A 26,671-nucleotide genomic window follows, 5' to 3' on the forward strand; every position below is an offset into this window, starting at 1 on the left:
GCGCCGGCAAGGCGACCGGAAGTGGCTTTCCTCTCTCCGCGAAGACCCTCGGGGGATTCCGCCTCCACCCTTTCCCGGATAGAGCGCTATGCATGCAGGGACTTGTAGTCTCAGGCTCCCCGACCGGTGGGGCTGGGCCGCACTCCGGGCGGAGTCGGCGAGCGCAGGATGTGAGCTCACAGCCCGGGACTGCTGGTGGGCAGGCGGCTGCAGGCTAGGGGCGGCTCGGAGTCCGCTGGCCACCCAGCTGAGAGGAGAGGCGCCCCCGGGGACGGTGAGAGCCGGGCCCGCAGATGCCCTCGGGGAAGGGATGGACGGCCCCTGCTGGAGTATAGCGAGCCCGGCCGGGTCCTGGGGAAAAGGCGCGGGCGGCGTTGGGGAAAAGGAGAGCTCTGATCTCCCACGGAGGGTGGGCGTGAGAATCGGTGTGGGTTTCTCGGTAGTGAGGAGTGGCCCGGGCTAGAGAAGAGCCCACACCGGCCACATTTCCCAGGATTTTTTGGGTGACGCTTAACCTTTACACCTAGGGTTTCTGCTAGATCCGCCCACTCTAGCCCTCAGCTTTCCCCGCGCCGTCCTCCGTGTCTGACGGATTTCTGGGTCCTTCTTCCTTTTAGACCTCTCCTCTTTCTACAGCCGCGGCTGTTTGCCCTTTGTTCTGCTTGGGTTCCCATTAGCTTCGTTGCGTGAGCCATGGATCCGCCCCTAGCCCCAGGCATCCCCAAATATCCACACACAAAGTGCGGAAGGAAGAGCACTGTGGCTATCAGTGGAAACTTCATTCTCACTGGAATTACTTTCTGGGGCGTCACCTGCCACAGGATTCCTGGAACCCATTGGTCTGGGCGGAATCTGATTGACGTCATCCAGGGGCTCAAAGCAATTGCTTTGTAGGAAAGGAATAGATTAACTCTGGATCCGCCGACCTCTCTTGGCAGGCCTATCCTTTGAGCTCCTTTGCATTGACAGAACATGTATGTATGCTTTCTTTGATCCTGGGAAAACTAGGGCTAGACACAAAATACATAGGGAACTTGCTAATGCCTGTTAGGGAGGTGGATTTATTCCTTTGAGGTGGGCGGAAGAAGGGAAGGTGATCTCATACCATTCTAGTGTTTCTTAGTCATTGGCAGCCTCCTGGTGAGGGTTCACCTCCCATACCCAACCTCTGTGGCAAAGGAAAGAGTCTCCCAGACAAGCCGCCAAAGGAATTCACTGCTTCACACAGCACCCACGCTGGCCGTCCACTTCCTTGGACATTCTTCCCAGGGACTTACCTAAATCTTTTCAGGGACAATTTCAATCCAACAAACTGACATATGTTAAATACTTAAAATGTGCATGGCATTGTGCTAAGCACCATTAGGGGAACACAGCAGTAAACTTAGGAAACCAGTGCCCTGCTTCTGGGTTGCACTTACAAGAGAGGAGCAACTGTAAACTCCTGCATGTAATGAGCATTCGGTGAAATCATTCCACTTTTTTTCTGTCTCCGTTATTACTAACGTGGTCCAGGCCCGCCGTCATCTCTTCTTGCCTAGACTACAGTTTCCTCTGGTCTTCCCACTTCCTCTCTTGCACCTTTACAATTCATTCTCTACCCAGCAGCCGTTATCTTTTCAAAATACACTACAAGCAAGTCAGATCATATCACTCCTCTGCTTGCAACTCTCCAATTGATTCATATATTATATAGCAATAGGCCGGGCGCGGTAGCTCACGCCTATAATCCCAGCACTTTGGGAGGCCAAGGCGGGCGGATCATCCGAGGTCGGGAGTTCAAGACCAGTCTGACTAACATGGAGAAACCCCATGTCTACTAAAAATACAAAATTAGCTGGGCATGGTGGTGCATGCGTGTAATCCCAGCTACTCAGGGAGGCTGAGGCAGGAGAATAGCTTGAACCTGGGAGGCGGAGGTTGCAGTGAGCCGAGATCGTGGCACTGCACTCCAGCCTGGGCAACAAGAGTGAAACTCTGTTTCAAAAAAAAAAAAAAAAAATATATATATATATATATATATATATGTAATAGCAATTAGTATGAAATCCACACTTTGTTATCATCTAACACCTGCCTTCCCTGACTTGACATCAAACCAACTTCCCCCTACTGTCTGTGCACCAGCCATTATGACCTTATTTCTGATCCTAAAACTTGTTTTTATTTTGTTGTTGTTGAGACGAGATTTCCCTGTCACCCAGGCTGACCTGCCCAGACTCAAGCAATCATCCCACCTCAGCCTCCCAAGCAGCTGGGACCACAGGCATGAGCCACCATATCTGGCTAATTTTTTTTCATTTGTAGAGACAAACTCTCACTGTTGCCCAGACTGGTCTTGAACTCCTGAGCTCAAGCAATCCACCCACTTCAGCCTCCTAAAGTGCTGGGATTACGGGTGTGAGCCACCACACTCGGCCCCTAAAACTTGTTTCTAACAGGAACTTTGCACTTACTCTTCCATCTGTGTAGAATGCTCTCTTCAAACCTCAGCTGAAATTCACCTTCCCAAAGATGCTTACCCTGTCCCTCTGTCTAAATTAGTGCCTCTCCCTAATCACTCTCATGTCAGTTTTATTATCTTTATTGCATTTATCAGGTTCTGGAATTATCTGTTTATTTATTCAAGTCCTTGTTTATAGTCTATTTCCTTCCACTAGAATGTAAGCTCCATGTGGACATGACTTTCTATATTTGTTCTCTTCTGAGTACCCAGTGCCTGGCACACAGGGGTACAATAAATGCTAGCTCTCTCTCTTTTTAAAAATTCCTGTTATGATGCTCCTTTGAACTGTTTGAAGGCAAAGACAATGTTTTTTCATTGTTCCCTATTGCTTAACATAGTAGGCACTCAGTAGTTTAATTGCTGAATTAGTTAAATGAGCTAATATATATTAAATGCCAAGAGATGGGGTCTTGCTATGTTGCCCAGGCTGGTCTTGACTACCCGGCTCAAGAGATCCTCCCACCTCAGCCTACTGAGTAGCCAGGAGTACAGGCAGGTGGCAGCACACAGCTTACCTCATTGTTTTTAGATTTATCCTCTGATCTTTTCTAGTCCTTTCTTCTCCCATTCTTATTGGGAAAGAAGAGGAGAGTAGGGCTGGGATCCCTCTCAGGAAAAAGAAAGGAAAACAGCCACCCTATAGCTGTTCTTCCCTGAAAAATGGTGACAATTTCAGGAACTTGGGACAAGCCTGGTGCCAAGAAAGGGGAAGGTCAGGAAGCCCCAGCCGAAGCCCAGGTAACCTGCGCCAAGAACACTGGCCAGCACCCCCCACCCTGGCTTACTCAATTCTCTCCTGAAGCTGCTTTTACTTTCCTTCCTGAAGCCAGACTCTCGGTGGTGCTCAAAATAAACACTGGCACAGGCTGCTCTTGAGGCTGGAATCTTTAGAAAGGAAGTGCATCCTGTCCCTCTGGCTCCTGGGAAACTCCTAGGCTAGCTGGATTCCCAGTAGGCTTGGCTGGAAGTCTGGGATCCTGGGAACCTTGACAAGAAAGTAACTGGAATCTGACTGGTAGATCTCTAGGGTGATCTGTTCCTCTGGCCCTCTCTGACTGGTTCCATGGGTTTGCTTGTCTTCCTTGAGGCCCTGAATAGAGCTGAGTCTCAGGGAGGCTGATGAGGGGACCAGGGCAGGAGTCTGGGAGACTGCCTCCAGCCCTGGTTCCTGCTATAGTAAAAATGGCAGGGAGGCCAGACACGGTGATTCACGCTTATAATCCCAGCACTTTGGGAGACTGAGGTGGGCGGATCGCCTGCGCTAAGGAGTTCGAGACCAGCCTGGGCAACATGGTAAAATCCTGTCTCGACCAAAAAAAGAAAGAAAAAAAAAATTAGCTGGGTGTGGTGGTGCGCATCTGTGGTCCCAGCTACTCAGGAGGCTGAGGTGGGAGGATCACTTGAGCCTGGGAGGCAAAGGTTGCAGTGAGCTAAGATGGCGCCACTGCACTCCAGCCTGGGTGACAGAGTGAGACCCTGTCTCTAAGAAAAAAAAAAAAGAAAGCAAAATGGCAGGGACTTAGCCTCTGCCAGGGAGCAGTGCTTGGGCTTGTCAAGGAGAGAATGAGTACGGTCATGTTTCCGCTATTGGCTCCTCTTGGTCTAAGGGCTCTCTCAGCTGACTCTTGTCTTCTCTCCCGTTTCCCATGTCCAGCACTGAGAGTATGAGGCTCTGGCCTCCACTGGCCACTCACTCGTGACCCTTTCCACCACGGCGGAGCCTTCCAAGCCTACCTCCTGCCGTGTGGTGATCTACCTGCAGCGGGAGATGTCGGGGGACACCTGCCTGTGCCCGGCCTCAGGGGCTAAGCCCAAGCTCAGTGGATTCAAGGGAGGAGGGCTGGGCAACAAGTACGTCCAGCTCAACGTGGGCGGCTCTCTGTACTATACCACCGTGCGGGCCCTGACCCGCCACGACACCATGCTCAAGGCCATGTTCAGCGGGCGCATGGAGGTGCTGACAGACAAAGAAGGTGAGGCATTGGGGCTTGCTGCTCGGGGTGGGGAGGGCAGGAGAGGTTCCCAAGGAAATGACCAGATCTAGAATTCAGTCACTTTTCCTCTTCACCTTATGTAAGGTGTCATCCCCTGGAGTCCCTAGTAGAGCTTCAGAATTCTGTGAAATTGTACATGGAATGCTATGTTTATGCATTTTCCAGGAAGAAGAGCCATACTTTTAAAATATTTGAATAGGACAACATTCTCATAGGAGCCATCACTTTAAGACTGGGCAGTGGGCAGAAGGCCGGCAGCAGTTGGTTTCTGTGTTGGGCTGGGCCTGGTGCCCTGAGCCTAGGCCCCTGTGGCCTGTACAGCCTGGAGGGCTGTATCCCCTGTGGAATGTGCCAGTTCTGGGTTTCAGAGAGGAAGGGTGAAGAGCAGCCATGGGCCTGAGTGCTAGAACCTCCATCCCCGCCTCTGTCACCCTGCGCGAGGGCTTTGTGCTTGTGGACCCCCTTCCTTGCCACCTGCTGCCAGCTCATCAGGTGGTCTTTGCGTGCCTCGGAGGTACCTGGTGGCAAACTAACCCCGTAGGGTCATCTGCACCCCTAGGCTGGATCCTCATAGACCGTTGTGGAAAGCACTTTGGCACCATTTTGAATTACCTCCGAGATGACACCATCACCCTCCCTCAGAACCGGCAAGAAATCAAGGAATTGATGGCTGAAGCAAAGTATTACCTCATCCAGGGGCTGGTGAACATGTGCCAGAGTGCCCTGCAGGTACACGGGTGGGGCGGAGCAGGGTGGGCAGACGAGGTCAGTAGTTGCCCCTTCTTGTGGGATGGAGGACTCTGGTTCCTGGCAGGTTGTGTGGGAGGCGTGGTTGATGAGTGCAAACTTAATGAGACAAGTGAGATGCCACCCAGGCCCACCAACCTGGCAGCCGGGTGTTCACACTTGGCAGCGTGATTAGGCCCTGCTTCTGGTGTCTATGCTTTGATACCTGGATTTTAGGTTGTCGGGTTTTTTTTGTCGTTTTTTTTTTGACTGTCACCCAGGCTGGAGTGCAGTGGTGTGATCTTGGCTCACTGCAACTTCTGCCTCCTGGGTTCAAGTGATTCTCGTGCCTTGGCCTTCAGAGTAGCTGGGAATACAGGCGTGTGCCATGGCACCTGGCTAATCTTTGTATTTTCTGTAGGACTGAGGTTTCACCATGTTTTCCAGGCTGATCTCAAACTCCTGGGCTCAAGCTATCTGCCTGCCGCAGCCTCCCAAAATGCTGGGATTACAGGTGTGAGCTACCGCACCTGGCCTGGATCTTGGGTTTTCTAAATGGGGGTCCACTTTCCAGCTGGCAGTTTCTATTGCCAGGGGCCTCATGATTTGTGTCTGACACTTCCTCACCAAGCTGCAGGTGGCCATGGCAGAGGGGCTCCAGAGGTACCTGGCTAAGCCTGGAAAGCAGAAGATCCTAAAGAGGGTTCTCTGTTCTGTGTCGCGCAGGACAAGAAGGACTCCTACCAGCCTGTGTGCAACATCCCCATCATCACATCCCTGAAGGAGGAGGAGCGGCTCATCGAATCCTCCACCAAGGTACCGGGACCTCTGAGGGCTGCGGGCTGCGGGCTGGGGATGCCAGGCCCCCGGCCTGGCCCTCACTCTGAACTCCTTCACAGCCCGTGGTGAAGCTGCTGTACAACAGAAGCAACAACAAGTATTCCTACACCAGGTAGGGTGCGTCACAGGGCTGAGCAGCCAGAGCAGACACTGGGCAGCAGACCCAATGCATGCTGCCTGCACTCCCAGCATGGTCGGCGTGGGTCTGGGCCTGGGTCTTGGAACTAGCTGTGCTAAGTGGGGGAAGAACAGAAAGTAGAAGGGAAATTGGGACAGAGGCCTTTGGAACTCGGCAGGGTGCCCTGGCTGGGATATAAATGATTGAAGGTGAAATGCGCCCTCAACGTGTATCACGAAGGCAGCATGTCAGGTGTTTTCACACATGTCATCCTACCAGGTGAAGGGGATGCTAGGAGGCCAGTGAGCTGGGAGTCCCCCGAGTCAGCCTGTGTGGTTCACACTGGGCTGATTCTCTCCCCACACCCTCCAGCCCATGTCCTATCCATAGGCCACAGTTAGGTAGACTCAGGTGGCTGCAGGTTCAGAGTCCCAAACCCTCCCTATGCTTCCCTGTGGACAGGCACATTGCCACTGTCACCCCCACAGTAAGGGAGGGAATGCCTCCCACTGAAATAGCAGCGTTGTCTCCTTCCTTCCCCGTTAGTGAGGGGAGACCTGCTCCCTCAGTTGTCCCTACTTTGACTTAAAACCAACTCAGTTCCTTTTCCTTACAGGCCCCCTAACCCAGAGGGTACCCTATGATCCTTTCTCTCCTGGCCCCCTGGCATCTTGCTTTCATTTCAGCAGGACAGGACAGGGGAAGGGAGGGAGGGGAGGGCTCCACTTGTCTAGCACACTCCCTTGGAATGGAACCTCATTCCCAGGCCTCTTGGCCCTCATGGGTTTTTCAGCAACTCTGATGACCACCTGCTGAAAAACATCGAGCTATTTGACAAGCTCTCCCTGCGCTTCAACGGCCGCGTGCTCTTCATCAAGGATGTCATTGGCGACGAGATCTGCTGTTGGTCCTTCTATGGCCAGGGCCGTAAGCTGGCAGAGGTGTGCTGTACCTCCATCGTGTATGCCACAGAGAAGAAGCAGACCAAGGTGTGGGGGATTCCCCCTGCATGGGTCAGGGAGGACACACACCCACTGTAGGAGGGTGTGGTTGGGGTGTGACTAGCACGGAGCAAAAGGGGCGTGTACTTGGCTCTTTTTTCCAAACATGGTAATGGTGCTGGGCAAGGACAAAGCCAGAACAAGGGGGTGTGGGGAATGGAAGGGAACCGCTTTGTTCCTGACAGCTCAGGGCAGGGGCCGTTGACCAGCAGGAAGTGGCTTAGTACAGTGGGAAGGACTGGGTCTTTGAAGTTGGCCCAATTCAGGTTTGAACGCTGGCTCCACCACTTGCCAGTTTTCTGACTTTGGATAAGCCACTTAAGCCATCTGGGCCTCAGGTTCCTTATTTGCAGACATGGGGATGATGGTATGACAAGATACGAAAATGATACAACTTTTTGGAGTGGAAGTATGGTGTAGAAATAGCTTGGGCTTTCATGTTAGAATGCTGTTCAGATCTCCTATCTGAGCCAGGGACAGAGGCGGGCACAACACTTGAGCCCAGGAGTTTAAGACCACCCTGGACAACATGGTGAAACCCCGTCTTTACAAAAAATAGAAAAATTAGCCAGGCATCGTGGCACACGCCTGTAGTCCCGGCTACTCAGGAGGCTGCAGTGGGAAGATCCCTTGAGCCCAGGAGTTTCCAAACACTCTTAATAATAATAAAATAAAATCTCCTCACTGGCCCCCACTAGCTGGGGGTTTCTGGCTAATCAACTTAGTGCCAGGTACACATCAGGCATTTGATAGGTGACAGTCATCACAAACTCAGCTGGCCCCTCTCCCCCAGCTGCAGTCAGTTACCCCAGAAAGGAGCTGCCTCCTGTGAGTGCAGGTCCTGGAGATGATCTGCTAGGGTGGATGGCAGGTCATCCAGGAAGGGCCATGTAGGTGTGAAGAGCTCAAAGTAGCCAGACTTGCCAAGCAACCTGTCGACCCCTAAACTATTCAAGTGCCTCCGGCTGGGAGATCTGCAGAGGGTTTGGGGAAGGCCAGCTTACAGGTGACCCTGCTTCCTCCTGCAGTTTTTGGTGTAGGGGTGGGAGGGAAGGTGACAGTGTGGGTGGCTCCTGACCCTATCGGTGGCGAAAGGGTTCAGGGGCAGGTCTCTAGTGGCTGGTGACGCTGCGGTGGAAGTGGCAGCAGCACCTGGCATCTTCCTAAGTGTGTTCTCTTTCATGAACTCTTGTGACCTCTCACAATACACCTGTGAGACACACAGGGCTAGAGCCACTCTCCCCATGTGACAGATGAGAGAACAGAAGCTCAGTCCAACAGAGCAGGTCAGGCTAGAATTCAGGTGCTTGACTGCATTCCCTTTCTCTCCTCCGGGCAGGTCATGCCGGTGACACACTGGGTCGGGCAGGCAGGGAAAGGCAGCGGAACCACTCAGCATAGCAGCTGCTCTTTGTATGTCTCTGCTTGGTGGTTTGCTATGTGCCAGGCTTCTGCTAAGCAATCACATCTTTCCTGTAATGTTGACAGGAACTCTCGGGTTGATCTAAACCATCCTTTTGTACATAAAGGAGCTACCGCCCAGAAGGGTTCAGCCCAAGGCTCCACAGCTAGCAAGTGGTGGAGCTGTGTTTGGACCTAGGCCTGGCCCACCCTCTATGCCCACTAGTCCCTTGGTCTCAGGCTGGGGCAGGGGTGCGGAGGGTGTTGGTCTTCCCTGTCCTCATGTCTATAGAGTACACTCCCTCACCCCGCCTTAGGAGGGAGGCTGGCTCTCCCTGGAGACGGACCGCCACCTGTCTTATGAGGTAGCAGAGGCCTTATGGAGCCTCAGGGCCAGCAGCTCTGACACACAGCTCCCTCTCCAAGATGAAACATTGCTCCGTCTTCATCCTCCCTCACCCCAGGTGGAATTCCCAGAGGCCCGAATCTATGAGGAGACACTCAACGTTTTACTTTATGAGACTCCCCGCGTTCCCGACAACTCCTTGTTGGAGGCTACAAGCCGTAGCCGCAGCCAGGCTTCCCCCAGTGAAGACGAGGAGACCTTTGAACTGCGGGACCGTGTCCGCCGCATCCACGTCAAGCGCTACAGCACTTACGATGACCGGCAGCTCGGCCACCAGTCTACTCATCGTGACTGACCAGACCCTCAGAAAGTCAGGGCACGGGAGGCCCTATCTCCCGTCCTGTGGAACCTGCCCTATTGGCCACCCCATGCTGCTGCTGGCTGGGTCTCTGCTCCAGCACCCAGAGGCATGACAGACCCTGCTCGGAGGTCAGAGGGTCTGGGCAGAGGAGGGACCACATTCCTCTGCCTTGCCCCCGAGCACTTATGGAGACTGAGTCCTGTCCTATCTGCTCACCATCACCCTTCCTGTCTGACAGGGAGCTGCTTCTGCTCCCTGGGGCAAATGGGCTGACCCACCTCCTGCCAAGAACCTTCCCCTAGGCCCTCTGTGGAAGGGCTACTGCCCCTTAGGCCTCAGCTGAGGCCCATGGGGAATGGGTTCATTCTGGGGAAAAGGCCGCTCCTGGTGTTGTAGAGGCCCAGTTTTATAATGGAAGGTGGGATGTCTTTTTTCCTAAGGTGTTTAAGCACAAGGCTTGGTAAGTTTGGTTTTTAAAAAATAATCTAGGAAATGAATAGTTCTAAATCTAGTAACGAGGAAACTGGGCATTTCTTTTGCCCTCCAGGGTGCCAAGACCCTACATATGGCAGAACCCTTGGCCCTTCTCCATGCCTGTGGGATCTGTTTCTTTAAAGCACTTTGTACTGTTATTCAGGAGGTTGATATTCTCCCTGACCCATGTCTTTCTACCCTAATCCCTGCTTCCCTGCAGAATAGAGGATAAAGAGGGGATAAAGAGGAAGCAATAAAAAAACATCCAACAAAGCAGCTCTGGCTTTGCCAGCCTGGCCAGCAGCTCAGAGTGCACCGAGGAGGGAAGGATGGCTAAGCTGGGACCTGCAGTCCTCACAGGGTGCCTGTGAGAAAGGACATTTTACCTCCCCATCTTAGAGTCACATCACTGGCTCCTAGGTCTAGCATGACTGCTCTTTGTGGTTCTCTTGAGTACCCCTGGCTTCCAGCCATGCTGTCCTCACATACGGTAAAGCCGAAGAGCTGTCACAGGGGCCAGAAACATGAGCCACGGCAGGAAGACCGTGAAGCCTGTGGGTACTGCATGGTGTTGGCTGGCATGCCCATCACCTGAGGACAGCAAACTCAGAGCCCGGTGCTCCCAGCAGCCCCTGCACAGAGGTAGCCCATGCTTGGCCACACATCTACCCCCTGCCCACACCACCTGTGGTCTTGGTTTGTCCTGGCTGGGATAGTGGTTCTGCCCAGTGGTGTCTCTGAGTGCAGGATGACAGGAGCAACTGAAGCACCCTGAAGGCTTTCACTCCTTGTTGGGTAACTCAGCCATGGAGATGCCAAGAACTAGCCAGGAGGTAAGTTCCTCTTTAGGGCTTTGGTTTTCATTCCTTTTTGTTTGGCTTGGCCAAACCGGAATTCAGCTTATCTGAATTATTTTCCAAAGGAATGGTATCAGGGAGGGACTGTTCTGCCAGCCTAACAAAGCAACGTAGCCACATACTGTACCCACTTTCCGCTCTTTGGAGAGAACACAGGTTATCAAGTTTATCCCTCTTAACTACTTTTATGATAGCTGATGCCACAGAGCCTATGGGCAAATGCCAGACCCAGGGTTAGACACAAGGACCTGAAGTGACATGACGGCGGGACAAGGGAAATGGGACTTTCTAATTAGGCATTTTATGTTAGTCACAGTCTTGAATGTATAAATAGCACTAAGACTCTCAGGTCAGGTACCTTGGTGGTCAGCTACTAGTTCTTCCAGCCCTCATTGAGGTTAACAAGATAAAGACAAATCCATTTCTTTGGCCAAATTCAGGCTTTGGCTTTGTGACTTTCCCACAGAGACTGGAATGCGTCGGCCTGAGACCACTGGCCTATTTTCTCAGCTGCCCTCTTGAGGTCCTTTAATACTCAAATTCCCAGCTCCCCACTGAGGTGTTTTGATGCTTGCCTTTTGACCTCCCCATCCCCTTTAGTCCCTGCTTACTGCTTTGACGTTCACATCCTCAGTGTCTCGGTCTTTCTTGCCGAGAAAGCACTGTCGTCTGGGACTGGGCATTTATCTTCTCTGACTGAAAATATCTCCTTGGTCTTAAGGAAAATACTAACATTGAACTCACTGACATGATCTTAGCTTCTTAAATGAGACTTTGTGGCTTAAAAGTTTGGGGGTTTTCTTTGAAAGTTTCCAGCCCTATTCAGAAAGCAACTCTTGGCTGTGTGCATTTTTCAACTCCAAGCAGCCCAAGGGTAAGTAAACAAAAAAGTATAGATGAAGGTCAGACTTTCTTGTCAGTTTCTGAGAAACCTGGCAGCCTGCTGTTAACAACACAGACCAGTATTGGATTTTATTGAATTTGGTATGTGACCAAGGTGGGCCTAAAGGATGGCGCAGGTCCTGGGCAGGAGAGAATTTTTCCTTATCACATAACTGTAATGTTTGGTTGCTCAGCATTAGTGATGGAAGCAAACACTAATTTCTAATAAAATTGTGCTAAACTCAATGGTACAAAGCCATGTTTACAGTGAGCAGGCCTTGGCCAGCTTGCGGCCATGGGCTGAGTTCCTGTGTTTCCGTTATCACCTGACCTTGTGTTCTAGCTAGGTCATAAGCGCGACTGTACTGTTGCCCTGCAACCCCGGCTCCCCCTGGAGGACTAAGGACAACACTAACAAGGGCTGGAACTGTGATTTAATATTAATTCAAGAAAATGACCTCTAACAATCACTGCACTGGCAGAGGAGAAGAAATCCTAAGAATTGGGGCAAGTTGCAGCACAATTCATCTCTGGCTCTTGGAAATCTGAGAGAAGCTCAGGAAGTAGCTTGGCTTAGTCGTCATCCATACCTAAAGCTGCTCCTCGGCCAAATTCCTGCATTTGTGGTCTGGATGCTTGGCAGAGTCATGCTCAGGGCTGGCGCACCCATTGCTCCAGGAAACCCGACTGGCTTGCCTCCCTCCTCTCCTGGGCCTAGCGAGGCCAGAAATGGCAATGGTTGGTCAGTGCTAAGAGCCAGGCCACTCTGACTCTGACACTGGTCTCCCTCTCTGCATTTGGCAAAAGGTAAAGTGAACAAGAGTCCAGTCCAGCAACCCTGCCAACTAGCTGAGAGGCACATTGACCGTAGGAGATGTCCAGCCAGCCTCCAGGCTGAGAGGGAAACAGGCACATGCCCTACCGGGGGGCAGCTCCCTGGAAGGGCAGCAGAGAAAGCAATCAAGGGCACACACTGGGTCAGAAGGGAAGTCTGAGACTCTGGGAGCAGAAATGGCAAGGGTGGCCAAGCGTGCACTGGTTTACTGATCAAACCTCACGTGACAGGCCAGGAAACTCCTCCAGGCCTGTGGCAGCTGAAAACAGTTCCTAGGTGGAGAGGTTTACTGGAACATGGTATAGGCAGGGCTTATGAGGAGGCCAGCCTTGGAGGTGTCCCACATGGGTCTTCTGAAGAAAAGTTATACCACCCTTACCACAAAAAGAACCCCACAATCAAATTAAGAGACCCACTGTGGCCCATGATGGGGAGAGAAGAGTTCTGCAGCAATTGTGGGATGACAGTTGTTCTTCCTGGTGACCAAGGAAGCACTTGGGGCCTCAGCTGGCCTTACCAGTGAAGGCCTGAGGGTGGTGTCTTCTCATCTTTATTGCTTTCCAGGGAGAAGGGAGGGATCCGAACATCAAAGTGGGAGCCATCAGGTCTTTCAAAGCGGAATGTACCCCTGCAGGTCAGAGAGAAGCTGGTTTAGAAGGAGCCAGGGCTGAGGTCTCCTAAGGATCTGGATGGCCCCATGCCCTCAGCTGCCAGCCACAGAGGACGTGTGAGCCTGAGCTCTCTTCTGTCTAGCTCATGACAGGATGACTCGTCCAGAGACCCAAGAGCCCCTCATGGTTATCCATGAAAAGAAAAACAGCTGCAGTGGTTCATGCCTATAATCCCAGCATTTTGGGAGGCTGATCCTGGCAGATCACCTGAGGTCACCTGAGGTCAGGAGTTCGAGACCAGTCTGACCAACATGGAGAAACCCCGTCTCTACTAAAAATACAAAATTAGCCGGACGTGGTGGCGCATGCCTGTAATCCCAGCTACTTGGGTGGCTAAGGCAGGAGAATGGCTTGAACCCGGGAGGTGGAGGTTGCAGTGGGCCGAGATTGCGCCGTTGCACTCCAGCCTGGGCAACAAGCGAAACTCCGTCTCCAAAAAAAAAAAGGTGTCCAGATTCTGGCCTTTAGATACATACTGCATAAGCTACCCAACTGCATTTTCAGGCTAAGGAGTGAAACACAAAGGGAAAAAACCCAATTATATGAGAAACTCTGCAGCATCAAATCACCAGACCTCTTTGGCCTAAGACCTCAGTCCACAAATCATAGGGAACTGGGAAACAGGCAGTAAGAGAAAATCAGACAAGTCCCACACAACAATAAATAGCAGATAAGGCTGCCTCCAAGAATGTAACTTGGCCCAGAGTTAATGGCAAGCTCTAAGCTCTCACTGTTTTGACCTACAGCTTCTGTTTGTGGAGCTGGGTGGTCCCTACTGCTGTGCACACTCACTCACCACATGTGCCCACTGGAAGCCTGCAGCGAGACGTGGCTGCTATACTGGAACGCGGGCTGCTCCTTGGATAACACAGGTTCCTGTAAGGGTTTAGGCAAAATGGGTCAGGCCAAGCCCCAGGGACATGTTTCCTGTACCCCAGGGTTACATGCTGACTGCCAGTTCATCAAGACTGAATGTCCCCCGCCCAGCCACCGCCATAGCAGGCATCCCACGTGATAACGCTGCCTGCTAGTACCTCCTCCCACAGCATGACCATTTGGCCTGGGCCTCTTATGCTGGCTCTGGGAAAGATATCTCAGACTGAATGTCCGAGGGCACTGGGCAAAGGACCTCCTCTGCAGCCTGGGGAACACAGTGAGACCCCATCTCCACAAAAAAAAAACTTTAATTAACCAGGCATAGTGGTGTGTGCCTGTAGTCTTGTTACTCAAGAAGCTGAAGCAGAGGATTGCTTGAGCCCAGGAAAGTAAACTATGGTCACACCGCTGCACTCCAGCCTGGGTAACACAGCGAGACCCTGTCTCTAAAAACGAAGGACCTACTGTGGAGATATCCCCTCCAGTGTCCATTCATGCGTGCTAAGTGCCAGGCACCACAGCAGGTACTCTGCAAACCTCTGCTGCTTTAATTCTCCTAGTGATCATAAGGTAATTGGTGGATCCACATTTTAGCAGTAAGGAACTAAGATTTTGGTTAAATAACTTGCTCAAAGTTATGCAGTGAATATATAACTCAGCTGGAATTTGAAGTCACTAGCTAAATCTAAAGCCCTGTTCTTATTCACTTTACCACCTGCCTCCCCAGTCCCCGCTGAATTTGATAAATCCTTGTTGAATGTCGCCCCGACACCAGTACTGCTTGTGACTTTATTTCTCAGGAGACAGGGTTGGGTAGGCAAGGATTATAAAATCAGATCTCTTCAAGGACCAGCAGAGGATGTAAACATGTAAAGGGGCAAAGAGGCAAGATCACAGCGAGTGGTGGGGGTGCGTGCCCCACCTAACAACATTCAAATTTCGGTTTCTAAAAGACACTACACCAGTTTTAAAAACTACACAAGTTTTGACTTCAGACTCACTTAGGTTTAATCCAGGCCCTGCCACTACTAGTTATGGGACCATGGGCTAGTTATTTAATGTCTCAGTCTCACTCTCTTCATCTATGAAATGGGTTTTAAGAAACCTATCTCATGGGGTTGTTTTAAGATTTCTAACCCAAAACAACACAATGTGTTCACAAAGTGAGCCTCTGTCTATAACCACAAAGGAGAAGGAAGCCTTGCACTAAGCCCCCAGGCTTGCTGCACAGGACCAGAATTACTAGACCAGGGATGCTCACCCTGCCCACTACCCCTCGGCCTCGCACTGTCTCCAAGGTGCCGGAGAGACTGAATATCCTCCAGTGCCGCTCCCGGAGCTGTACCACGTCACTGTCAAGGTTCTCCAAACGGATACAGTAGCGCCACTGAAGGGGATGTGGGAGAGGGAGTTTAAAAAAAATAAACTCTGGGTAACCCTCCTCAGAATTCTGTGCAAAGCAAAAGTCAACAAAGCTGACACATGCACTGCACAGGTTCCGCTCCCGCCAGAAGGTGAACTCCCCTACCTCCACCCTGACCCCCAGGCACACCCCACAAGCTCCCCTTCTCCCAGACAGTGCCACTCACCCAGTACACGTGGGAATTCTGGGCTTCCTAGGGAGAAAATAAAAAGAATTTAAGTCCCACAGGGCAAGACCAAGTGTGTTCCAATCAACATCTCTCCAATGCAGTTGATGTATTCCAGGAAGGTTGCAGACAGACCAAATTGAGAGTATCTGTGAGATAAGGATGATAGCTGAACCATGGCCTACAAACCCACAGGGAGGCAACATCCCTGTATCCACTCCTGGCCTCCCCACTCTTCATCCCTTCAAGATCGCCAACAGAGCTGGATGCCAACAGAAATCAGCTACAGGACTCTTACCTTTTTCACTGTCCTCCTGGCCAGCCCTGCCCCCTATCCTTGCTGCCCTGGGCCCCTGTCCTCCTCCTGTCTCCCATTACTGTCCTTTACTATAATACTTTAAGTTGGCCTCCTCCACTACTATGAGGTCCTGAAAGACAGGGACGGTGTTTCATTTATATTTGTATCCAAACATGCAATGACTATCACACTTCTCTGACCTATAGCTTCTGTCTGTGGAGTTGGGCGGCCCCTACCACTGCACATGCTTACAGCCAGGCAATGTTTAAGTGTCTATAATGTGTAAAGTGTTATGCCTACACTGCTTTAAATAATTATGTGTATATTCTTCATAAACATGGCTCCCTTTGAGCAAGAGGGAAGAGACAGGATAAAGGATTCCTTCCTGGGACCTATGGGTTTCCCTGCCTGCTCTAGGTCTTGGTGTCAGCCACTGTCTAGAGGCTACTCAACCCCACCACTTGGGAGCAGAACCACAGGGACATGGTTTATATTTAGACTCCCCTCCCCCAGCAGTCACCTTAAGGACACCATATACCTTGAGGCCTACCCCTGCTAGAAGGGGTCCAGGCTGGCCACATACCCTCATGCCCATGTAGAAGGGGATGACAGTGACACGTATGTTCTCAGTTGTTTCCCGATGAACATCAGAGAGCTCCAGCCAGGGATGATTCTTCTCTTGCCAGGCCCTTAGTGTCTCCCGAGCCACAAAAGGAGGTGCTGGGGCAAGATACAATTGGTTAGTCCAACCCAACAGTCCAATGCGATTGCCCCTCCTAGAAAACCCTTCCTAGTGGTGGCCCAGGCAAACAGGATGCTCATACATGAAGCAAAAGTACAGGCTGGAAGAAGGCACAGGACTGCTACCAAGAATAAGCCCCGAGGAGCTAGTGTACCTAGCTCCTGGGAGTTAAGAGCCCTGGTTTCCAGCCCTCACTCTGCTACTAACAACCTTGAGTCCCTTGTCATCATCCCTGATCCTCAGTTTCCATATCTGTAAGAAAATAACTGCCATCTGTCAGGTATGACACCTATGAGGCATGACAGGTCTAACAGGGGGTTGAAAAGGGTTGTGGAAATAGAGCTTTGGAATTACTTCTTTTCTTTTCTTTTTGAGATGGAGTCTTGCTCTGTCGCCAGGCTGGAGTGCAGTGGCGCGATCTTGGCTCACTGCAACCTCCGCCTCCTGGGTTCAAGCAATTCTCCAGCCTCAGCCTTCCAAGTAGCTGAGACCACAGATGCACGCCACCACACCCAGCTAATTTTTATATTTTTAGTAGAGACAGGGTTTCACCAAATTGGCCAGGATGGTCTCGATCTCTTGACCTACTGACCCGCCCACATCAGCCTCACAAAGTGCTGAAATTACAGGCGTGAGCCACAGCACCTGGCCCATTTTTTTTTTTTTTTTAATCTGAGATGGAGTCTCGCTCTGTCATCCAGGCTGGAATGCAATGGTGTGATCTTGGCTCACTGCAACCTCTGCCTCCTGAGTTCAAGTGATTCTCCTGCCTCAGCCTCCCAAGTAGCTGGGATTATAGGCGCCCACCACCATGCCCAGCTAATTTTTGTATTTTTAGTAGAGACAGGGTTTCACCAGGTTAGCCAGGCCAGTCTCGAACTCCTGACCTCAGATGATCCACCTGCCTGGGCCTCCCAAAGTGCTGAGATTACAGGCGTGAGCCACTGCGCCCAGCCCTGGAATTATTTCTATGATATTCTTTGATGAAAAGGCCCTCCCATTCCACCTCCCCTTCTTGAGAGAGATTACCTTTTGTCTGGTCATACAGAAGAAATCTTTCAAAGAGTTCATGTTGGATGGGAACCTGATCAGTGGAGGTGTAGGGGAGGATGTCTTCATGGCTGACATAGTCCAAGCCTGGCACAGAGATGCAGAACACAGTGAAACTCACACAGGAGAGGAGAGAAATGGGGTTGAGAAGAGACATTAACTGGCCTTGTCCCAGTATGGGATAACCCTGGTATCATACCCTGGCATCATAATCCCTCCCAGTGGATGACAGGACATCAGGATCCTCTCCCTGAGACACACCAGACTCCTCCTTGACAGGCACCATTCAAATGCTAACTACTCACCTGGGATGGCATAGAGGGCCCGGCTGTCATCATGGTTAGCCAAGAAGGTCACAGCTTCTGTCTGAGATCTCTGAGACTGAGGCAAGAAGTGAATCAGGGCTTTGTTTGCCACTGTGCAGTTCAAGGCCTTGGGGACCAGGACTGACCTGGGCTCTGTTTGACCCCTTTCCCTCCCTTTGTCCCCATTGGGATGCAGGACTTTCCATGGAGAGGACCCCCAGGCCCAGCCATTTTGCTTACTTACTATATGTGGGCAGTCACGGGCATCAATCAGCACCTGATAGTAAGTGTGAGTTTTGCCTTTCACCTCCTTGGAGCCATGGCCAGCAGGGTTCTCTGCTCTATGGGATGGGAGAAGGAGGCCAAGATCACCGCACGAGAAATGGAAGCTGCACCTGATTCAGCTCCCTACCCCTCCTGACCTAAACAGGCTGGTCCCTGATCTGAAGGGGCTTTTTAGCACCAGCTGGACACCCATTCTGCAGCACCTCAGCTCAGCTGCTCCTCAGTTGGGGCAAATAATACAGCATGGAAGACCATGGTATGGAGCCATCATCTGACTGTGTGGATACCTCTTAAAAGAAGGGGGCCATGTTGAGAAAATCAAATTGCCACCTCAGTCCCCAGGGCCCAGAGTACTCTTGTCTTCTTATATCCCAGGGACTGTCTGTGATCACTTAATGGAGCTGAACTTTTTCTGTTTTAATGTATTCTAGGGATGATGTGAGATTGAGGGAAAGACTCCAGCTGAACATCAACAAATCAAGAAGACTTGTCCCCCAAATGCCCTCTGTGGTACTCATAATGAAAATTAGGAGTGGCTTAGGAAAGCATTCTGGGGAGGCCTAAAGGGACTCTCTGACTGAGACTATCCCTGGCACTCAGCACTTTTGTCTCCATGGGTCTTAGTCCCAGAGAAGTACTCTGGGGATGTTTCCAAGGCCCAGGAGGATGCTGTCGTCACCCCTGGTACCCCCATTACATATGTCTGCCATCTCCTCCTGAGGATACTGTGAGGCACAACCACAGGGAAACATACTTTTCTGGAGCTGCAGAAGCCACATCCCGGTCATACAGTCTGGCCTGCCAGGGAAACAGGACAACACCTCGGTAGCCAAAAATGCTATGAAGGAAAAGCTGGGAGGAAAGAGGGGCCTCAGTGAGTCTGTAGTCCAGCAAATCCATCCAGGTGGGCCCCAGACCACAAAGCAGCACAGGTGGAGGCAACTCCAGCACAAGGTCTTGCTACCTTTTCCCTTGAAGTCTGTGATCAACCAGACCAATGGCTGGAACACTCTTATTTCTTCTTTACCTGGCTGACTCTACTCATCCTTTAGGTAAAAGCTTAGGCCTCCAAGAAGCCTTCCCTGACCTCCCTTCCACTTAGCACAATGTACAGCTATTGGCCATTTGCAAATCATTCATTCTTTTCTAGACTAGAAACTCCACAATGGTAGGAATCATGTCTACTTTGCTTTCTGATTTAACCCTAATGCACAATGCCTGGTCTATTGTAGGCACACAGAAAAATAAAATGTTGAACAAACAAAAAGTCTTCCTTAACTTATGATATCCTAGAAGGGCCTAAATCTATCCCAGTGGACCCAGAACAAAGCTGATATAGAAAAAGAACCACACATCCAGAGTTTACCACACTAAAGTCAATTTTACTGCAGCAAAGCATCAAAGGTTTACTTTTCTGAAAGCTCCCTCCACTGGCTTCCCACCATCCACTATGTTAGAGAAATCTTCAGCAACTTGTCTAAACCTCACTATAGTCCATACCATCCCTGTCCACACTAACTTGGAAAGAGAACCCACTGACACATTAAGTGCATTCAAATCTAGGAGAACAGAAACCATATCTATAAAACTTTGATTCTGAGCTAGGTGCGGTGGCTCACGCCTGTAATCCCCAGGACTTTGGGAGGCCAACGCAGGAGGATCACCTGAGGTCGGGAGCTCGAGACCAGCCTGACCAACATAGAGTAAACCCATCTCCACTAAAAATACAACATTAGCCGGGCGTGGTGGCGCATGCCTGTAATCCCAGCTACTTGGGAGGCTGAGGCAGGAGAATCATTTGAACCTGGGAGGTGAGGGTTGCGGTAAGCTGAGACCACGCCATTGCACTTCAGCCTGGGCAACAAGACCGAAACTCTGTCTCACAAAAAAAAAAATAAAAAATAAAATAAAAAATAAATAAAAATTTGATTCTGGTCTGGCACCAAACATCAAGGAGGAATGAATGGAAAACCATACCATGCAGGCCTGTGACCTAATCTGACTTCTTTCAGAAGCAGAGCACTCTATGAAAATGAAAGATGACCCAGCCCAATACTCACCTGCCCGGTCTCATATTTTCCATTCTGTTTTGGCACCTCAAACACACCAACTGTCTCCAACACTTTGCCCTCTGGTCGATTTCTGAGTAGGAAGGAAAAGAACAAGTTGAGAAGAACAAAGCTGAGAAGGTAATGGTACTCATCCACCAGAAAAAGCTCCTAGGATACTGAGGGGCCACGGTGATGACAGCAGAGAAGGGTTTGGGGTAGTGGGGCCAGCTGGAGCAGGAAAGGCTTTACTCCTCCTTGGTGAAAACCTCCCCAGTCTCCCAGTGTTAGATGTGACCGCTCCCATATTACTGTCTCCTCTCTTCACGGGGCATTCGTCACATCATGCCCTCACACTCTGCTCAAACGTACCCCTGCCCTTGTTTCTTCCCTAACCCACGCTCCTGACCTCCCACAGCACTTTAACTGTCTTGCTCACTTTTTCAATTTTTTAAGAAGGGGTATATCTTTTTTTCTTCTTTTCTTACATTTTCTAAATCACAAGTCATCAAGCAATATCCTGCCCACTTTACATTTCAGTTGTGTTCATGTCTTATCTTTATTAAATACTGTAAATTCCCTGGGAGCAATGCCTGAGTCTGATTAGCTGGTACTGCCCCCTCAGAGCCTAGTGTAGAAGAGGTGCTCAAAAAATATTTGTCCTGTATTGTAATTCCATGTCCATCTCCCCCTCTAACCTGTAGCCCTTATATTGCCCTTGAAAAGCTTAAACATCTCTAGATTTCCTACTGCATCTAGCGTCTCTCAATATCGTTTTTGTTCATACTCTCACAGGGGTCTTAAATTGCAAATAGCTATCATTTCTCCCCAGTGTCAGTGTCTAATATCAGCTACTAAAAGGTCAGCACCGTCAGTCACCACTCTGAACAGGGCTGCACTTTCTAAGGGCCCTTCAAATAATGGCTGTTTTTACTGTTTTGAAGATGTGAACTTGATGCTTCCTCCCACTGATCCACCAGCCCGTTTGATCCGCCGATCCCATCCGCGGAGAGTTTCCACACCACCCCCTTGGCCTCAAACCCCCTTCCCCGAGTCACATATAGAAAATCGATCTCCCCAGAGTCACTTGGAAACCTGGGGCCTACGAGGGTCCACACCCAAGAGTCTCGTTTCCCACCTCTAGCATCTTTCTGAGGGAGACTTTATCCGAATCCAAAGGCTGAGGGTTCAAGCCAAAGCCCTAGGGCTGAATTAAAAAGGTGCCCTCCGACAGCGGTGCTGGGGACCCCAGCCGGGGAAGTAGCATTCACTCGGGGAGGGTAAACTGTTCCCCCTCAGGTCCAGCCCTGTACAACCAGGGCTCTGGGCCGCGCTGGCTTCCCTGCTCCTGGCACAAGTCCCAGACAGCGCAGGTCGGCTCCCTGCTCGGGACCCTCTCCCGGGTCAAACTCCAGTCACCCTCAGCAGGCCCGGGCCCCTGGCCTCCGCACTGGCCAGGAACACGCTCCCTGGGCTCCAGGCCCAGTCCTCGCGCCCCCTGGCTCCGTCCCTCACCGGGACGAGAGGTGCCTCCGCGTCGTCGTGGTCGCCGCTGGCGAGAAGGCCCCAGCTCCAGCCGCCGCACAGAGCGGCCTCGGCCACCGGGCCCCAGTCAGCGACCGGGACCACCAGCGGCTTCCCACGGCCAGGGCCCGCCGGGCTACACAGGTTGCCATGTCCCGCCCGAGCGCCCGCCCGGCTGCTGACACAGAGCCTGACCGGCGGCCGGGCGGCGTTCCGCCCCCGTCCCACACTGCCCCGCGCGGCGTCCCGGCCCTCTTGGCCCGCCTGGTCCCACCCCGGAGCTCAGAGCTACTTCCGGCGCGCGGCGGGCGGAAGTCTGGGTTGGGGTCACCTGACCGGAGTGTCGGCTAGATATGGCGTCCTCTTTGCTTGCGGGCGAGCGATTGGTGCGTGCTTTGGGCCCCGGCGGGGAGCTGGAGCCAGAGCAGCTACCCCGAAAGCTGCGAGCCGAGCTTGAGGCCGCGCTGGGAAAGAAGCACACGGGCGGTGATAGCTCCAGTGGCCCCCAACGCTTGGTTTCTTTCCGTCTCATCCGGGATCTGCACCATCACCTAAGAGAAAGAGGTGAGCCCCAGTCTCCAGTCCGGGGTCGCCTCCTTGTTTCCAGATCGATTCCCTCCTGAGATCTTTTCACATCGTTCCCTTTCTTCTACGGAGCACTCATCTAGACAAGCGAAGAGTCACCCCATAAATCCCAGGGCCACCCACTTTCTTAACTCCCATGGGAATTTCTCGTGGATGACAAATTTGCTTGTGCAGTTTTTTGCTCTTTTGAGAGCCCCCTCTTCACTTCCAGGAACACGTAGGCCCAATTCACCCTTGAGAAAGTCTAGGTTTTTACTAAATACAAGTATCACAGGTTCTGTCTCTTCGTTTTTCTACACTTTAGGAATCAGCTTACACTTCTACACTTTAGGAATCCGGATTTCTTTCCACCTCAGAAGCAAGGGTGGTTAAATCTGATACTTTGTTTTGTTTTGTTTTTGATATAGGATGACAGAAGCTGTGTTGAAAGATCTGGCCTGGGAGTAGCATGCGAGTTCCGGTCCTAGCTCTATCACTAATCCTCTGAAGGAGTCATTTCTCCTCGCTGGGCCTCAGTTCCCTTATATGTAAAGGGAAGGAATAGGGCAAACTAGCACATAAGTTATTTTGCCAGAAGTAGCATAGACTAGCCAGAAGTGCAAAGGGTAAACTGCTCAATTATTAGAACTAGAAAGGACCTTAGAAAGAGATTGCCTAGTATTAGTGTCCTCTGAGCATTTAGCATCACTATGAGCTAAACCTATTTAGGGAAGAGCTATTGTGGCCACAGAAATGATCTAACCCAAAGGCACAAATAAATGGCTTACATGTTGTAACACTGGCAGGATAATTGAGAGCTGACAGCTAAAGTCAGCTGTGCAGCACTGGGAGATACCCATATGGAATTATCCAAAATTCTTTTCAATTGAAAATGATCCTGGAAATGGATTAATGTAGAGATGGCCCTGTTTTATTTTGGTAGAAAGAAGGGCTAGACCCCTCTTGATCTTAACCCTTCAATCTTAGCTCTGTGGATCATTGTGTTTGTGAAACCTTTTCTTCTCAGATTCCAAACTATACCTCCATGAGCTCCTAGAAGGCAGTGAAATCTATCTCCCAGAGGTTGTGAAGCCTCCACGGGTACGTAAGGGATACGTTTGTGGGAGTGGTTATTGACTGAGTTGGGCTTATCCATGATACACTGAACTTATAAATCAACTTTTAGGCTTGAAAATTTGTTTTTGAAATCTTTGGGATCTGGGGGAACCAGATATTGTCCTCCCTATCAACTGTTTGGAAAATTGAGATTAAAAAAAACAAAAAGTTTCAAAACATTGGAGTTAGAACTAACTAGTATGTGGGTCTCCTGATACCTTTAGCAGTGCTTTTCCCCTGGAACCAGTGATGGTGATGTGCTTTCTAACAAGCTGGGAATATCATTCTTCTTATTTGATTTTTCTGCTTCAGAACCCAGAACTAGTTGCCCGGCTGGAGAAGATTAAGATACAGCTGGCCAATGAGGAATATAAGCGGATCACCCGCAACGTCACTTGTCAGGTAAGGGCCTGCTCTTCAGTACATGGACTAGGTAGCCCCTCAGAGTAGGGCCCTGCACTGCAAGAAGGTATGGAGTTTAGAAGAAACATGGACACTTGGTTTCTATACTGTTCAGGGACCATAGGAACTCTGCATACAAACTTAACGCAATTCCCATCTCATTCACTGAGACTCTGGGCTGAGATGGTGACCAATTTTTAAACATCGTAGAAGTGGGAGTGAGTTAGCTGGGTGCGGTGGCTCACGCCTGTAATCCTAGCACTTTGGGAGGCTGAGGTGCTTGGATCACTTGAGGTCGGGATTTGCGACCAGCCTGGCCAACATGGTGAAACCCCGACTTTACTAAAAATACAAAAATTAGCCTGGCGTGGTGGCGAGCACCTGTAATCCCAGCTACTTGGGAGGCTGAGGCAAGAGAATCACTTGAACCCAAGAGGCGGAGGTTGCGGTGAGCCAACACTGCACCATTGCACTCCAGCCTGAGCAACAAGAGCAAGACTCCGTCTCAAAATAAAAGGGGGGGGGAGAATGAGTCTTGGAGGCTTTTTTTCTTTTTCTTTCTTTTTTTTTTTTTGAGATGGAGTCTTGCTCTGTCCCCCAGGCTGGAGGGCAGTGGCAGGATCTCTGCTCACTGCAGCCTCCACCTCCGAGGTTTAAGTGAGGTCTCTTTTAGTAGAGACCACGTTGGCCAGGCTGGTCTTGAACTCCCAAACTCAGGTGATCCTCCTGCCTCGGCCTCCCAAAGTGCTGGGATTACAGGGTGAGCCACTGTGCCCAGCCATTGGAGCCTGTCTTCTGACAGGGCTCCCTACTATTCTATGGCACGCTCCTACCCTGAAACAGAAGAGTGGATGGGTACTGGCAGCCTGTGTCCTCTCTCTAAAATGCTTGCTCTGTGGTCCAGAAAAGAGTCAAAGTGGTTCCAGACAAAAAAATCCCTGGAGAAGGCAGTTAATGTGTTGGGGAATAGAGAGGGCTGAGCCCAGACTGACAATGGATGCTCTCTGAGCTGCTTCTATTCTGAATCATCTGCTTTGTCTTTTTCCCAGGATTCAAGGCATGGTGGGACTCTGAGCGACCTGGGAAAGCAAGGTGAGGTACTAGGAGATCAGGCTTCTAAAGCCTCTTCCTGAGATGGGTCATGACACTCAGGCTTGTTTGACTGGAACCCAGTTGGTGGGGGAGGCAGCCATGAGATAAGAGCGCCTCCTAGAGAATGTTGAACTAAAGGTTCCCTCTCTGGCTCTTCCCCAAAGTGAGATCATTGAAGGCTCTAGTCATCACCATCTTCAATTTCATTGTCACGGTGGTAGCTGCCTTCGTCTGCACTTACCTTGGAAGCCAATATATCTTCACAGAAATGGCCTCGGTGAGTAGGCACTTGGCAGGGCAGGGTGCCCCAGGTAGGGGTGTTAGTGGGTAAGGGAGGACGTATGTGAAAGTGCCTTGCACAGGTTAGGAATTGAACAGATATTTATGCCATGAACAAGGGGAGCATTAGAGCTTTCCAGCAGTCACAGGGGATTAGGTAATAAACCCAGGAGAAGCCACATTCTCTTTTCTTCCCCTCCCTCAACTTAGAAGGGGATTGGGGGCTCTCCATCCTCATTCAGGTTGCTTGGGTACAGAGCTGGGTGTTGGCCTGCATCCCTTAAGCCTGGTTCTCCCCATCTCCAGCGGGTGCTAGCTGCATTGATCGTCGCCTCAGTGGTGGGTCTGGCTGAGCTGTATGTCATGGTGCGGGCAATGGAAGGCGAGCTGGGAGAACTGTAACTGGTGCTTCATCTTCAAGTCTAGAGAAGACTTTGGGGGCTTCAGGGTCCAATTGCCAGTCACTGACTCAGTCAACCCATCAGACTTTTTGTATTCAGCTCCAGTTAGTCAGAAGACCAGCCCAGGCCAGCTGCTGTTTCTGTGGGGAGCCCTATGTTCTGTGAATTTCCAAAGGGAGCATTGGAGGAGATTGAGATAACACATCTTTAAAATGGAAAGAACTGGTCTTGGTCTGTCAGTACCTCTTCCTGAATCCGGTACCCATCTGCCTTCTCCAGTCCATTCTAGACACTGCTGGGACTAGGGTTTTTCCTTCAGGAGCAAATGGAATCCAGGCCTTCCCAGAAGTAGACCATACTGCCTTGAACTTGTTCATATGTACAAACTGATCACCAGCTTTCTCCAGACATTTTTAATGCAGACCTGTAATTGAGTTCAGAAGCCTCCAAGAAAACAGAAAGGATCCCCTTTCTCCAGTTTGTGCTGGAAGAGGAGCTGATCAGAGACATCAAATAAGAGAAAGATGGGTTGCTGTAGGATGGTAGAACTGGAAGCAAGGCAGCTACCTTTTTCCTAAAGGAAATGGTATTAGGCCCCTTTTCCAGAAGATAAGACAGACTCGTAGATATCAAATGACCAGCTATGGTCCTTCCTCTGTTAAATGGAGCCGAAGTCGCCTGTGTTGTCCTGAAGTCTTGTAAGGTTTAACTTCTGAGAACTTAGATTAGTGGTGTGATGATAGGGTCTGTATAACGCACTGAAAAGGGTATCAGGCTTAGTTATTTATCCAGTAAATATTTATTGTATCCAGGGTATTTCTATTTTAACTCCTGTGACAACACAAAACACAGTGATTTCCATAGTTCTAATAGTTCTAACTGTTCAGGGTCTGCTCCTCATGGTACACTCTTCTTGGTTCACTGTATGTACTCCTGTTCTCTCTTTTTTTTTTTTTCCAAAGCACTTTTCTGTTTTAATAAATTATATACTCATTTGCTCAGTGGACACTTCCTCTACAATGTTTGCCAGTTTCTGTTAGTTGGAAGAAGTGTCAGCTGTGAGAAGACAAACTAGGTGGCACTTTGCA

General features: G+C 50.7%; 3 protein-coding genes across 15 annotated transcripts; 2 read left to right on the forward strand and 1 right to left on the reverse strand.

Moving 5' to 3' along the window:
* Positions 1–129: 129 nt before the first annotated feature.
* TNFAIP1 (TNF alpha induced protein 1) lies at positions 130–9,641 on the forward strand. Its single transcript, NM_001257463.1, is given in 7 exon segments — positions 130–274; positions 4,161–4,479; positions 5,060–5,229; positions 5,953–6,042; positions 6,126–6,178; positions 6,978–7,173; positions 9,051–9,641. Coding segments are annotated over 6 exon segments (951 nt in total). The 5' UTR covers positions 130–274; positions 4,161–4,274; the 3' UTR covers positions 9,288–9,641.
* A 2,244-nt stretch (positions 9,642–11,885) lies between these two features.
* Positions 11,886–21,979, reverse strand: POLDIP2 (DNA polymerase delta interacting protein 2). 8 transcript variants are annotated; one of them, XM_077968836.1, is made up of 12 exons: positions 21,721–21,932; positions 20,218–20,299; positions 18,912–18,955; positions 18,117–18,213; positions 17,873–17,948; positions 17,547–17,654; positions 16,359–16,495; positions 15,478–15,504; positions 15,150–15,275; positions 13,809–13,888; positions 12,859–12,969; positions 11,926–12,220 (listed from the first exon to the last, which is right to left on the reverse strand). In XM_077968836.1, exons 1-12 carry the CDS (start codon positions 21,879–21,881, stop codon positions 12,097–12,099), a joined length of 1,173 nt encoding a protein of 390 aa, XP_077824962.1. In that variant the 5' UTR covers positions 21,882–21,932; the 3' UTR covers positions 11,926–12,096.
* A 31-nt stretch (positions 21,980–22,010) lies between these two features.
* On the forward strand, positions 22,011–26,589 carry TMEM199 (transmembrane protein 199). 6 transcript variants are annotated; one of them, NM_001194352.3, is given in 6 exon segments: positions 22,011–22,293; positions 23,321–23,394; positions 23,722–23,811; positions 24,861–24,903; positions 25,068–25,180; positions 25,489–26,589. In NM_001194352.3, coding segments are annotated over 6 exon segments (627 nt in total). In that variant the 5' UTR covers positions 22,011–22,082; the 3' UTR covers positions 25,585–26,589.
* Positions 26,590–26,671: the final 82 nt, after the last annotated feature.

This window comes from Macaca mulatta, chromosome 16 (assembly GCF_049350105.2).
Source record: "Macaca mulatta isolate MMU2019108-1 chromosome 16, T2T-MMU8v2.0, whole genome shotgun sequence".
NCBI lineage: Eukaryota > Metazoa > Chordata > Mammalia > Primates > Cercopithecidae > Macaca > Macaca mulatta.

Excerpts from the sequence above, each read along its gene's own strand:
- TMEM199 (XM_077968847.1), top strand. The coding sequence starts at position 22,083 with ATGGCGTCCTCTTTGCTTGCGGGCGAGCGATTGGTGCGTGCTTTGGGC. Across the intron at positions 24,909-25,071 it reads ACCTGGGAAAGCAAGGTGAG|ATCATTGAAGGCTCTAGTCA; the intron begins GTACTAGGAGAT and ends CCCCAAAGTGAG. Across the intron at positions 25,181-25,667 it reads TCTTCACAGAAATGGCCTCG|ACTTTTTGTATTCAGCTCCA; the intron begins GTGAGTAGGCAC and ends TCAACCCATCAG.
- POLDIP2 (XM_077968834.1), bottom strand. The coding sequence starts at position 21,881 with ATGGCAACCTGTGTAGCCCGGCGGGCCCTGGCCGTGGGAAGCCGCTGG. Across the intron at positions 13,889-15,149 it reads GCCGAGGGGTAGTGGGCAGG|GAACCTGTGTTATCCAAGGA; the intron begins GTGAGCATCCCT and ends AAACCCTTACAG. Across the intron at positions 12,970-13,808 it reads GCTTCCAGTGGGCACATGTG|GGGTACATTCCGCTTTGAAA; the intron begins GTGAGTGAGTGT and ends TCTGACCTGCAG.